The sequence below is a fragment of the Abrus precatorius genome, unplaced genomic scaffold (assembly GCF_003935025.1).
Source record: "Abrus precatorius isolate BTA unplaced genomic scaffold, Abrus_2018 Scaffold7, whole genome shotgun sequence".
Lineage (NCBI taxonomy): Eukaryota > Viridiplantae > Streptophyta > Magnoliopsida > Fabales > Fabaceae > Abrus > Abrus precatorius.
The window spans coordinates 31,273,922-31,287,838 of NW_020874417.1; the positions used below are offsets into that span (position 1 = coordinate 31,273,922).

Below are 13,917 nucleotides of genomic sequence, written 5' to 3' on the forward strand. Positions count from 1 at the left end.
TAAATTAAAAATTACAATGCGTCAAATTCAAATGAAATCGGAATGAATTGACAAAATTATAATTTTCATCATAGAGTTTAATTCTTTAATTTTTTACTCAAGTTAATTTAAATTTATTTATAAAATACTAATATGGTCTTACAATTATACACTATCCTATTAGTAAAACAATTAATAAAAAATTTAATACTAATATTTAAATTATTACTGTATTGCTTGTGTCTGAAAAAATATTATAGTTCAATAAAATAGACTCATTCAACATATTTTTTATTTTAATAAAACAATTTTGTAAACTGTAAAAAGAAAAAAATATAAACTAATTAAATAAATTGAGTTAACTACAATCACTTGCTAAACACAACTGAAGCCGGGGAAACAGTGTGCTGCAATGTCAAAAGGGCACAATTCAAGAGAAAAGCTTTTATTTTAATTATAAAATCATCACCTTATTTTTATTTAATTTTTATTAATTTATATAGAAAATAAAAAAAATTAAAAATAATAAAAACAAATAAAATTTTATAAATAAAAATAATAAAATAAAATAAAATAAATAGACTGCTCATTAATTGCTACCACTATTTTCAGAAAAGTTGAACAAAACCAAAGCTGTAGCGGATGTACTGATAATTTACTTCAGTTCTTGGGCAATAATGCTTCAATTTTGAAAGATTCTTATACTCCATTATAGTCTCGCAACTTACCACTCAACAAATGTCACATCATCTATTTCATCTATGTTAGCCATTATCGTCTACAACTTACCCATCCCATTAATTTTTCGAAAGCTTCAATACAGCAACCATAATTAACAATGAAAGCTCAAGATAGAAGCTAGTGTTGGCCCACATAATTGAATTTGATATGGCACATACAGAGTGGTGTGATGTGAGAATCTCTCTTCAAATTTTGCCATCCTAAGAAATCATTGTGGTCCTTTCTGTTTCTGTAATTATTGAAGCTAATTGCTGCTCACCCATGCGCCAAATCAAATACCAATCACCGGGAGTTAATTAACCATCATGCTAATAGAAAATGAACCCAGAAGGGGAATTCCATGACCAGAAAATCATCATTTGTTAGGAAGAACCATGAATGATATCAACAGCAACACTTCTCAATAACTCCCTAGTTTAAGTATCCAGATGAGTAAAACTAATTTTAAATTATTAAATATGATTGAAATACATACATATGTAATCTGAATCATATATTTTTATTACAATGTATATTATATATTAAAAACTCAGAATTTATTTTATAATTGAGAAACAAACAAAGTCTAAATTGTTACATATTTAACAGCTATGTACTTGTTATATTCGGAATGATGTGATACCAGCAAGATTACAATTTTACAATATTTCCACTAAACATAATTTTTTTCCACCATCATTAGAAATGCTTCGAAGCATAAAAAACAAAAAACGAAAATTGAGAAACAGTATACCGCCAAACAAGGCATACTCGCAAAACAACAGCATCAACTAAGACAGCCTGAAAGCATTGATTCACAAACCCCACTTGCTAAGAAAATCTTTGGTTCTCTTCCTCATGCGGGTGAAGACAATAACAACACAAGCCAAGATCAAGGGAGGGAAATTCACACCCGAAAAGTTTAATTTGTGAATCCACTGAGGACTTTCCCTCGAAACTAGAAGTATCATAATCGTTATGAGCACCACCCCAACCAAGATCCTAGTCACTGGCTTAAGCAACGAGTCCTACAATAGAAAGCAAAAGAAAATGTTAAAAAGAGAGAATAATCACAAATGAATTGAATCGAGGAATGAAAGAAGACCTTGGGTTCGCCGTCGACGAAAATAACGGCGCCGTTTCGGTAAGTGAGAATGGACCTTCCGGTTTTAGGGTTGAAGCGGATGGGGACGGCACGGCCAGATTGGGGGTTGAAAGCGAACATGGATTTGAGAGAGTGGTTGTGGAGAATGTGACGAACCTCTAACTGGTTGTGTTGAGATCCACCTAATTTGGACTTGAATACCGCAATTGGACCATGACCTCGCCGGAACAGGTGGATCTCCACCTCCTTCACCTCTCCATCTTCTTCCTCGTTTTCGCTTAACAGCGCTGCTTTTTCTTCCTCCTCCATTGCTCTTCTCTTCGCTTCTTTCCTTCCTCTTTCAGCAATCCTGATTAACAATCTATATACTTTCCCATGTACTACTACTAATAATAAAGTATTAATTCATGTTAACACTTTATTTTAATCTATATAATTAAAAAAAACGTTGAATGTATATTTTGAGACTGAATTTAAATATTTACAAAATATTTTTTATAAAAAATATTCTTAAAAATTACTATTAATTATTTAAACTCAAATATTTAATAAAAATGAGTTTAACATTTTTCTTTATCTTTAACTGCTAAAAAAATGTTTCCTCAGGTCTCTCTCTCTCTCTCTATCATTATTTGACTGAAATATTTGAAGTCATTAAATTTATTGATTTTAAGTTCTGGGATTTGGTAATCTTATCTGTTTTCAGAAAGTTGGAAAAATTTCGTGTTTTTTATTTTCACGTAAGCAATGTTATTGAATATAGACAGACAAAACGATTTTGATAGTTTTTATGTCAACATTTACACTTACTTGCATCTCATTGTCTTACACTGTCGTGTCTGTCTTGCCTTAATTATCTTTCTCATTTTTACAAATATACCACGCATAAGTAACGCACATGCAATTTTCAGTCACTAAATATCGTACATTTTTTAACTTTTGATATTTAAAAATTATGCTGTTTAGATTAATTTAAGTTAGTACTCAGTAAAACTATGACCATGTTTGATTATTATTTTAAAAATATATTTCTGTATTTAAAAATAAAATTTGATATAATTTTATATTAAATTTTATTTTTAATAATTAAAAACTATTTTTAAAACAGTAATCAAACATATTTTAAATCTCTTATTTTTTTTAATTTACAAGAGTTAAAACTAAAGCATTAGTTAAAGAATGTTTAATTCCTTGTCATTCAAATACAAAATAATTATATTGTTTTTTTTATTATTATTATTTCATGTACATATGATATTTGCTCGTATGTTGCCTTGTAGTTACTACATGGTTTAAGAACATACTCCTCCCATAGTTTTTTATAATAATGTTTTAAATTGATTTTTTAAAAATTACAATTCTTTTTGAGTATTTGTTAATTATTTACACGTTTATTTTTCATTCTTATTGAATGTTTATATATTCTTAACAATTAATATAATGCTGAGTTTATTTTTATTTATGTATCTATATAGGAGATAAGAAATCATATAAACTAATTATATTTATTAAATTTGATTGTTAGAAAATATCAGTGACATATTTTCTAACTTATTCTTTATTAATAATTTTTCTTTAACTTTTAGACATCTCAAATCGTATAAATATTTAAATAAACAAACAAAATTAATAAAAGAATAATAATTAACGTTATCTCAAGCTTCTACATAGACAACTACGTTAGAACAAAATTACTCTTCCCTGTCTAAATAGACTGGCTTGTTTTTCATCATTTTCAAATGTTGATTGTCGCTTTCATTATAACTAAACTAATAATAAATATATTTAATATAAAAACATTTTTACATAATAATAATAATGTTAAATATATACAACTGAAACTCTTTAAATAAACAAATAAATAAAAATAAAGATAGTAAATTAATTAAAACTTTAACTATCGACAATCTGAGAATATTGTAACATTTTTTAAAATAACATATTAACTACCTTTGACAACTTTTTAAAATCTCTAAAATATAATTAAATTATCGTTTAAAAAAATTAGAAGGAACAATTACAAATTATACATTTATCTACGTCATGTTTAATAATATTTCGTTATAATTATTTAAAAGCGCATCATGATACACGATAAAACTCTGTAGTGAATATTTTGTTATGATCTTACTAATTAGTGTCCTGATCATGATTTTGAAAATATGTGTAAAAAATGTAATAATGCTGTATTTATATATATTTTTAATAAAAATGTATAATTTTATTTAGTTACTTTGGATCATTAATTAGCATTTTCCTTTCAAATGAGTTAAATAATTATAAAGAATATTCATCGTATATTTTGATGTATTAACTCAAATCGATTTTGAGTAGTTAAAATTTAGACATCTAGCAAGTGAGAAATAGACAAACGGGGGAAGAGTTAATCGTTTGCCATTTTCATTGAAGTCGAATAAATTAATGCAAAAATTAAAAACTGTTTATCCTTTATTTATTTACTTTTTTTGTTTTTGGTGAAATTTGTGGAGTACAAGAATAGTGCAGAAAGCGATCGAAAATGGCGTCCCTTTTCCCCTTTTGTGTTCGCAGTTGACCTCTGAACCAAATCACCCAATAAATAATCGAAGAAACCAAAGGGAGCTTCTAGGCAAAAGCATCCACCGCGTTGAATCCATTGCATCCCACCGTAAGCAGCTATGTCGTTGCGTAGGCGAACCTTGCTCAAAGTCATTGTCCTCGGCGATAGCGGGTACGTTCTTTGGATTTTCCCTTTTGGTAAAACGCAACATCTGAGTTCACCCCTTTTCCTTCATTGCCATTGCCAGGGTGGGAAAGACCTCGTTGATGAATCAGTATCCTCACGCGCCGCCTCACGCGCCCTTGCGTTGGGTTTGTAATTGAATGCGTAATCGTTTCTGGGTTTGTGCTAATGTCTTCGAAACCCGTGTCTTCGAGTGTTGATTTTGAACAGCGCTGTTGCGCGTTTGGCGCGTTCATTTTGCTTTACCTTAATTTATGTTTACTTTGGAATTTTCTGGTATTTGCTTTTTGTTTAAGTTATTTTTTTGTTAGTATTAACTTTGATTTATAATGCTTTGTTATAATTATAATTATTGCATCTGTAAAGTTTTAGAGTTTTGTGTTTGAGGTCAATTTAATGATATTTTTATGGCTGTTTCTTTCCTTTTTGGAATTTAGCCCCATGTGGACCTTAACTAATTGTGTAGATATGTGCACAAGAAGTTTAGTCAGCAGTATAAAGCTACGATTGGTGCTGATTTTGTCACTAAGGAACTCCAGATTGAAGACAGACTTGTCACTCTACAAGTGGGTTTCCTATTTCAACGGTATTTCTGTATTCTTTTGTTTTTTTGTGTTGAGATTGTTGGGAAAGTTGTGTATATTGCAATATGTTGTATGTGTCTCATTGTTAGATATGGGACACTGCTGGGCAAGAGAGATTCCAAAGTCTTGGAGTTGCGTTTTACAGAGGGGCGGATTGCTGTGTTCTAGTCTATGATGTGAATGTGATGAGGTCGTTTGACACCCTTGACAACTGGCACGAGGAATTTCTCAAACAGGTTGTCCTTTTCTAATGACCACATTTGTTGCAATGTGTGGTTTGTGATAGTTTGCATTTAATATTTCCTTGTTTATAGTTCATTGTTATGAGAAAAAGGTACACATCCAGTTTAATTTAGTCATTATGACTAGTATATTAATATTATTACCATTGTAGTTTGTATTTGTATTCTAACTAAAAAGAAACTCAGAATCTTGGCATCAGCAAATGAAAAGAAGTGCAGAACTTTTAGGTTCCTTGTAATTTATTTCCATTGGTCCATCTTTTTGTAACATCGTGCTAATGGAAGAGGAAGAGAGGGGAGAGCAAATATTCATCTTTACAGCATCAAAGAATGCACCTACTGATTTGCATGCCAATTGATTGGATTTGTCTCACTCTTATGTATATGACCAACCAATAGTGAACTTCGCTAGATAAGCTTTGCATTAAGATTTATGTTCTCGCTGTGACACAGGCAAACCCCCCTGATCCAAGGACATTTCCATTTATACTGCTTGGAAACAAGATGGATATCGATGGTGGGAATAGTCGAGTGGTAGGTGGATATCATCACACTTCTAACTTTCCTTATTTTATTCATTTAAATGTTTACTTATATTATGTGCAGGTTTCTGAGAAAAAAGCAAAGGACTGGTGCGCTTCAAAAGGGAATATTCCCTACTTTGAAACATCTGCAAAAGAGGATTACAATGTTGATCTTGCATTCCTGTGTATTGCTAAGGCTGCTCTAGCCAATGAGCATGAACAAGACATGTAAGTTTCACTTTAGATTTGTATGCAGATATACATTATGATGAATATAAGCTGTAGTACTGTATAATTGAAGTTAGGCAAAGAAATAGTACTATTATCATGAATTTATTAAAATGTAAAAACGTTTATAGAAAAAAGAACTGTATTTGTGACACATTAACCTCTAGAATGTTCAGTAAGAATAAGTATGAATTTGTACTATCTATTGTCTGTAGCACTAGTACTGCATGCAGTCTAAAATTAATATACAGCTAGCATGCAATTGGTACTCACTGTTGGAACGTCAATGAAGTGCTAGAAATAGAAGATGGTTCACTATTATGCATTGCATGGCACATGCTGCTGTTTTTTGCCCAAGTTTTTCCTTGATGTAAAATATTTACCCTTTTTTGTTCTGTATCTGAATTTTTATGCAAAATAATGATTATTTTGGAGTATAATCTTTTGTTAAAAGTTGTCTAAAATTAATCCTCCTTAATTAGCTGCTACACAAATATAAAGAAATGATGAGGTTATTTGCTGGTCCAAACCTATTGCCACTATGATCTTTGGAAAGGCTTTAATTTGAAAATTTTGATCTCATTTTTAGCTCCATCTTATGAAGTCACTATCTGTATCTTATGAAGAAATTCCTAAACCTGCTCCCATCTTCCATACATTAGTGCTCTGTTCAAGTCAATGCTAACTACTTGCAACAGACACAAGACACTACATCACATTGATACAAGAATTATCCGCTTGCTTGATATGAAATCATTAATATGTTCGTAAAGATTTCAGAGATCATAGCTAACGATTATGCGAAAAAAAAAAAAAAAAAAAAAAAAAAGAAGCTAACTCTTATCTATTTTCTGCAATAAATGATTTCACAAGAACTTGATTAACCACATGATAGCCCATAGCTTAATAAAGAATATCTCCCTGCAAATCCTTCTCTTCTACAATTTTTGCAACTTGTTCTTCAACTTCAATGACTTTCTTTGAGTTGGTAGTTGGTACTATTGCGCATGGCTTCTACAGTGTGCAAACTACATTAATGATGTACGCAATAAAAGCCTTTCTCTTGATAATCTTTTTCTAGTTGCTGATTGCTTTGGAAGAGAGTTTGCTAAAGATGACGACATTTCTTCTAGCATGTATCATAATAACTGAATATATCATTTTTTATTTTTAATTGAAAATTTTATATTTAAGTAATTAGAAATAAATAATAAAAAGAAAATAAAATATTCCATGCTTTTGTCATTTTTTTCCCATTTTCTTTTGCTCTCAATTCTTGAACCAGTAGTTCTATCTTATTCATGCAGCTATTTTATAGTTGCATCTTAAACTATCAGGCCAACTTGTATTGACTTTGTAATGTCATTTCATGAGAATCTCTATTTCCAAGCCTTTTGAAACAAAGTGATTTCTTGTAGAATGACATTTCAGGGATAATAGCTGGTTTAGAAGAAGATATTCTTTGACAACTTTTTTTCTTGCGGCTTATAAAGTTATCATTTATTACCCTAAAGGTCATTTATGCCTAAATTGGTTTTTCAGGAAAATAGAATAGAGCATGGATGGTTAAGATTAGAAGTTGAAGTTGTGCAACCTTTTAAAGTTATCATGCTAATCATTCATATTCCGAGGGTCAAGATTTGATCATCTCATTTTTCAAAATAACATAATGCTATCACTTGATATTAGCTATTTTGACTGCTTCATATCAAACATGTTAACAATGCTTTGTATCAATGCCAAAAGCACAGAAAAGCACAGCTTTGATATTATCTTGGAATTGTCATACGTAGTTGGTCAAAACTATGTAGACTAGCTTGTTGCTAAGGAAATGCAATATTCAGTTCAATTAAGCTTCTCTGGTCTTCATACTTCCAGTGTCACCAAATGTTCTGTTCAGTTGATACTGTATAAAGATTGTTCACTTTTGCAAAATTCAGTTTGATGTTCAGTTATTGAAGCAGTAAACTTGATTAATACTGTGATTGATATATAGCCAAATTATCTGGTCTTTTATGAAGTTATAATCTAATAAAATCTTGAAATTTCTTCCTGCTCCAGGATTTCTCTGTTTTGTTAAAAGCTTTAATTATATTTCTGGCACTCAGAATGATTTCTTTTTGCATCTGATAGTTTAATAAGTATCCAAAACTTTATTCTTATGAGAGGATATTTATATTTTTGTAGGACATTCCAGTTTCAACTTAATTTAGTAATCTTTTCTCCAATCTCGATTGTGAATTCCAGCCAGTGATCTATTTTTTCTTTTTGAGATGAAAATCATTTACAACAAAGGGAGAAGAGTTAGACGGTGTTTGCTCCACAAAATTACATATCCTGTTTTTAGATTTAGCCTTTTCATCTTGAAAATGAAAATAGCAGCCTTTAGTTATAATCTGAGCCATGAGATAAAGCATATATGCGTATACATGCAAAGTGCCAATCATAGTAGTCAACAGCGGCTATAGCAGCCGCCACTGCAGAGGAGCAGAGTGGAGCAGCAGGTTGCTGCTATGAAGAGCTTGTAGCGTCACGTTTTAGTGGAGCAGCCATCATGCTGTGAATAGCGGCCAAATTGCAGGAGAATAGCAGCCGCTATGGCTGCTATTTCATCTCTGGCCAAAACCTGACTTTGTCCTCCCTTTTAGAACGTTGGACAACTTTAAATGGGGGCGATGTTGGAATTTTGCCCCCTTCTACATTTCTAATATCTTCTCCTTTGCAAGCCCTAAGTTCAAATTCTCATCTTTTAGTTTTCCTCTCAATTATCTCTGTTTCTGTTCTTTCTCATCTTTGTTCTCTGTGACATTCTCTTGCTTCCAGTGTCCTTTTTCATCTCCGGTGAGGCTTTTGATGCGACAAAGTTGATCTCTGTTTATCTCTTTCATCTCTAATGAAGCTTCTGACATGACTTAGACGTTTCTCAGTCATCTTATTCATCTCCAGTCATCTTTTTCAATTTCGGCGAAGCTTCCAATGTAACCCATACATATTTTGGTCATCTTCTCCATCTCCAACAAAACTTCTTACGAATTTCCAGTGATGACTAATTATCTGTTTTCTATTTTCTTTTTCTATTTTTTATTTCTTTCTCTATTTATTTTCCTGCTCTGTTTTGGATACTAATTTTATAATTTTTTTAGCATATATAAGTGTGTAGTGTTTTTGGAGTCGAGCTCAGCGCCACTATTCGATATTGACTACTATGGTGCCAATTACTATTAATTAGGGACTTTGAATTTATATATATTGTATAAGGAAATTGCTTGATAGTAATTTTTTTTTTTACAAAAACTAAAATAAATGCGGCTGATTTCTGTTTTGCTCCTTAGATTTGTGTTCAATAATTTATTCACAAACCAAATAAAACTCCTACATGAATTTGAGCAAATTTGCGCTTAAAATTTTTGCACTACATAGCATTTCTCGTTATATAGAAAGCCAAGTTGATGAATCGCTTACAATATTATAGCTCAACTGACTTTTGAATTCTTTGTTTCAATTTTGATTGCAGATATTTTCAAGGGATTCCTGAGGCAGTTCCAGAGAATGAGCAGAGGGGTGGATGTGCATGCTGATGTCAAAATACTGCATAATTTTACCCACTCTCCTTAATGCTGTAGTTCAAACTCTTCAAATTCTTTTTGGTCATATAGAGTACACTGTATGCCATGATTGTGGGAGTAAATTGTGCACCTTGAGGTTGCGATTTTGATAAATTGTACAATTTATTCTAGTCTTGTTTTGGAAAGGATGAGCTTGAGAATATTGCAGTTGCAGATAAGACATTAAATTGATGAACTAACAATCTATTCAGAAATTGAGATGTGGGATGGACAGTGTATATTCTGTTTGAATGGTGCTTAGTGGACATTAATCTTTGTGGTGTGTCCCAGAAATGAATGGTTTTTGTTTCCTTTGCAAAGCAAGCATGGTTTAGGATATATGATGTTTGCAAATGTCATGTTTAATTTAGTCTTAACGCTTACAATTTGGCTTAGAATTTGCATCAGTAAGTAAATTGAAAGTCATTCATAATATTTTGTTTGCATTGGATTGAGATCCTCTGCAATTCTATTTTTTTAAATTTGTAGATCAAAATATGAAAAGATGATGTATTTGCAACAAACAAAATTTAGACATCAAATATGAAAAGATGGTGTTGTGAAGCATGTTTTAGTGGGGATTAATCACACGACAATCAATTTGCGGTAACCTGAAGATATCATCATCCCTTATGTGAATTTTACAGACTTTTACTGGGTGTTTAAAGTAGGATATATTGTTTTCTTATGACAAATCTAAAGATATTGAATGAATTTTTTTTTAAAGATATATTTATTAAATTTTGTAATATTTATTTTTTATAATAATTTTTAATTATGTATTGGTAAATATGTGAGTAAAAAAACTAAAACATTGTTTTTATACTAAATAATAATTTTAATTTAATAAAAAATATATTATTTTTTAGATGTTTACGAATAAGTTTTGCATTAAAATAATATTTTTTAAATATAACTTTATTATATATGTTTTTATTATTTAAAATTTATATTTTAGTATTCTTTTAATTTAAGGTAAGTAGTTAGTTAAAATCATTTTTTTTTATATAAAATTAGTATGATTTGCTGATTTATTTATTTGTTATTGCCAAACTTGTGTAGTTTTATCCGGTTACTTAAAAGCGTATCTAAATTTAATTTTAAAAAAAATACTCTGCACCTATATATTTTTTTCATCTTCCTTAAACACAGTTGTACTAATATTTTTCATATTCATTTTATTTTGAAAAGAAAATGAACATTTTATTTTGTAATACAATAATATTATTTTATACACACAACAAAATGATTAGTTTGTCCACCACTAAATTTTGAAAACAATTTATTTACCTTGCATTTTTTATTTACCTTAAAAAACACATTAATTTTATGAAAAAGAATGATACAATAAAAATACTTAAAATATATAAAAAAAAGAACAAATATTAAATTATGTTATCAGGTTAATAATAAGAAAATAAAAAAATATTTTATTAAAAATAAGATAGTTCTTGTTTTATAATTTACATTACAAGTTAAATATAATTCTAAATAAAAATTTAATTAATAAATTTAGATTATGGATTTTTTATTTTGGTTACAAAATTTATAACATCTAGATAGTTTTAAAAGAAAGAGGCAAAAATGTTCCATCATCTTTCCGGAAACACAAGACTTCTGAAACAAATTAAATATATATTTTTTATAAAAAAAATAATTTAAATTGAAAGGTAGAACCAAATAACACATTTCTTGATGTTACCTTTTTCTTTTTTACTTAATTTATTGAGTTGAGTATTTTGTATTTGTATGACGTAATGGATGAGCTGAGTCCTTCTTCTGAGGCCCAATTAGTGAAGCATTTTACCCGTATCATATTGGGTTGAAACAGGCCCAAATAGCTGAATAACTTGAACCCAAAAACAAAAAGCAATATAACCCTAAACCGTTAACAATAAACCCTAGAATCCCCATCCCAGAGGTAAGTGGTTGTTTCTGCAATGGGACGTGTGATCCGTGCGCAGCGTAAGGGTGCGGGTTCAGTATTCAAGTCCCACACCCACCACCGCAAGGGCCCTGCTAGGTTCCGCAGCCTTGACTTCGGCGAACGAAATGGTTACCTGAAGGGTGTTGTCACCGACGTCATTCACGACCCCGGTCGCGGTGCCCCTCTCGCCAAGGTCACTTTCCGCCACCCATTCAGGTACAAGAAGCAGAATGAACTCTTCGTTGCCGCTGAGGGCATGTACACTGGCCAGTTCGTCTACTGTGGCAAAAAAGCCACCCTCATCGTTGGTAACGTCTTGCCCCTCCGATCCATCCCCGAAGGTGCTGTCATCTGCAACGTTGAACACCACGTTGGTGACCGCGGCGTCTTCGCCAGGGCCTCCGGCGACTACGCCATCGTTATCAGCCACAACCCTGATAACGACACCAGTAGGTAACCACTTCCATTTCTCTTCAAAAATTTAAGTAGAACTGCCAGATCTCGTTTCTCATTAGTGATGCTGTTGTTGCACTGTTGATTCAATTACTTGGAAATGGAATTTGTGGTGTATTAATTGCGATTTGAAGTGCATAGTGTAATTTATATTTTGTTGAATAGGAGGGTTGAAATTTTGGGTGAATTGGTTTACGGATTTTTTTTTAATTCTATTACATTTGGGCGCGCAGTTTTTATTAGGTTTTGTAAAGAGCAGTGCTAAATGGTATGAAAACTTTTGGCATGGGTATGGCGAAAACTGTTATCATTTTTGGTATGAATGGTTTGGATATTAGTATTAGAAAAGATAAAATAAGATTTCATTTGGCGGAAATCAAGGATAGTGGTTGTATTTAATAGTTACAATATCGTACTCTTTAGCAATAACCTTGTGTAAATACAGGATTAAGCTTCCATCTGGTGCAAAGAAGATCGTTCCAAGTGATTGTAGGGCTATGATTGGGCAAGTTGCGGGTGGTGGGAGAACTGAGAAGCCTCTTCTTAAGGCTGGAAGTGCTTACCACAAGTTCAGGGTGAAGAGGAATTGCTGGCCTAAGGTGCGTGGTGTTGCCATGAACCCTGTTGAGCATCCTCATGGAGGAGGTAACCACCAGCATATTGGACATGCTAGTACTGTCCGGCGCGATGCTCCTCCTGGCCAGAAGGTTGGTCTTATTGCTGCTAGGAGGACGGGTCGTCTTAGAGGTCAAGCTGCTGCAACTGCTGCTAAAGCTGACAAGGGTGCTTGAAGATAACGTTATTAGGATTGTTATATTTGATTGCATGTTTTCCAGTTTTGTTTCTTGGATAGTTTGTCTGTTAAACTGCTGGGGCGCGATTTGAGAACTTTTTTCCCCCAAAAAAATATGGAGCTTTCAATAGACAGGCTTTTTTATTTAAGTGTTATATGGTCAATCTTGCTTCTTTGCATGCTTTTTTATCTGGTTGAAATGGTTAAATTGCTTGTTTTGACAACTTGAATTATGTCATACCATTCATTGGTTAAATTCAATTGAATGGCTTCTCACAGTGGTATTCATTGTCGCATTTCTTTGAATCAATTGAACATGTTGTCCTTGATGTATACATGTATGTGTGAGAGAGAGATTAAACATATATCTTCAAATGCGCATATCATTCATCCTATATCTTCATGATGGTTAAGCAATATTTATTTCCTATTTTTATTTTGGCTCTAGTAAATGTTTTTAAATTTTTAGTATAATTTCTAAGGGTACAATGGTTGTCGATTATTGCTTTTGGGTTTGGCTTAATCAATTATTTGTACCTATAGATGATACAGGTTATTTGTTTTTAACTTATTTATAAATTTTTTAATGACAAGTTTTGTTAAATTTACGTTGTAAGTTGTCCTTGGAAAATAGTTTATTTATTTAGTATTTAAAATAAATTATATATCCAAGGGCAACTTTAGTGAGACATTGAATTTGTTGGATAACAAAAATAAATTTTTAATCAAATTTTCATGATATAAAACTCTCAAACATGTTAAGGAATAGCCTTGGGATAATATAATTAGACCACTTAAATCAATAAAGTATGTTTTGTGAAGTTATTTTGGTAGAGGGTGGTTTTTCGTCAAGGAAAATACTAGCATATTTTTTTAAAATGCTATTTTAAATGCACTTATTGATTAATTTTTTTTAGAAATGGTGAATTTTATTTTTAATTTAATAATTATTACTAATATTTTTATAGTTTTTAATAATTTTATTTAATAATTGAGAATGGAATAGAAAGGGGACGATTTCTCTTCCCAAAAGTA

The 13,917-nt window shown here is 31.2% G+C and overlaps 3 protein-coding genes across 5 annotated transcripts; 2 read left to right on the forward strand and 1 right to left on the reverse strand.

Moving 5' to 3' along the window:
* Window positions 1-1,304: 1,304 nt before the first annotated feature.
* Window positions 1,305-2,192, reverse strand: LOC113873418. Its single transcript, XM_027511523.1, has 2 exons — window positions 1,805-2,192; window positions 1,305-1,727 (listed from the first exon to the last, which is right to left on the reverse strand). Exons 1-2 carry the CDS (start codon window positions 2,111-2,113, stop codon window positions 1,515-1,517), a joined length of 522 nt encoding a protein of 173 aa, XP_027367324.1. The 5' UTR covers window positions 2,114-2,192; the 3' UTR covers window positions 1,305-1,514.
* Window positions 2,193-4,169: 1,977 nt separating this feature from the next.
* Window positions 4,170-10,026, forward strand: LOC113871104 (ras-related protein Rab7). 3 transcript variants are annotated; one of them, XM_027507889.1, is made up of 7 exons: window positions 4,170-4,514; window positions 4,591-4,617; window positions 4,993-5,092; window positions 5,200-5,346; window positions 5,806-5,886; window positions 5,959-6,104; window positions 9,619-10,026. In XM_027507889.1, the coding sequence occupies exons 1-7, from the start codon at window positions 4,462-4,464 to the stop codon at window positions 9,680-9,682; spliced, it is 618 nt and encodes a 205-aa protein (XP_027363690.1). In that variant the 5' UTR covers window positions 4,170-4,461; the 3' UTR covers window positions 9,683-10,026. The 3 variants fall into 3 exon arrangements, with proteins under 3 accessions (XP_027363690.1, XP_027363689.1, XP_027363691.1); XM_027507888.1 differs by having other exon boundaries at window positions 4,286-4,514; window positions 5,200-5,349; window positions 5,770-5,886; window positions 9,619-9,915; XM_027507890.1 differs by having other exon boundaries at window positions 4,286-4,514; window positions 5,200-5,349; window positions 9,619-9,915.
* Window positions 10,027-11,607: 1,581 nt separating this feature from the next.
* Window positions 11,608-13,184, forward strand: LOC113872398 (60S ribosomal protein L8-3-like). Its single transcript, XM_027509927.1, has 2 exons — window positions 11,608-12,089; window positions 12,535-13,184. The coding sequence occupies exons 1-2, from the start codon at window positions 11,650-11,652 to the stop codon at window positions 12,878-12,880; spliced, it is 786 nt and encodes a 261-aa protein (XP_027365728.1). The 5' UTR covers window positions 11,608-11,649; the 3' UTR covers window positions 12,881-13,184.
* Window positions 13,185-13,917: the final 733 nt, after the last annotated feature.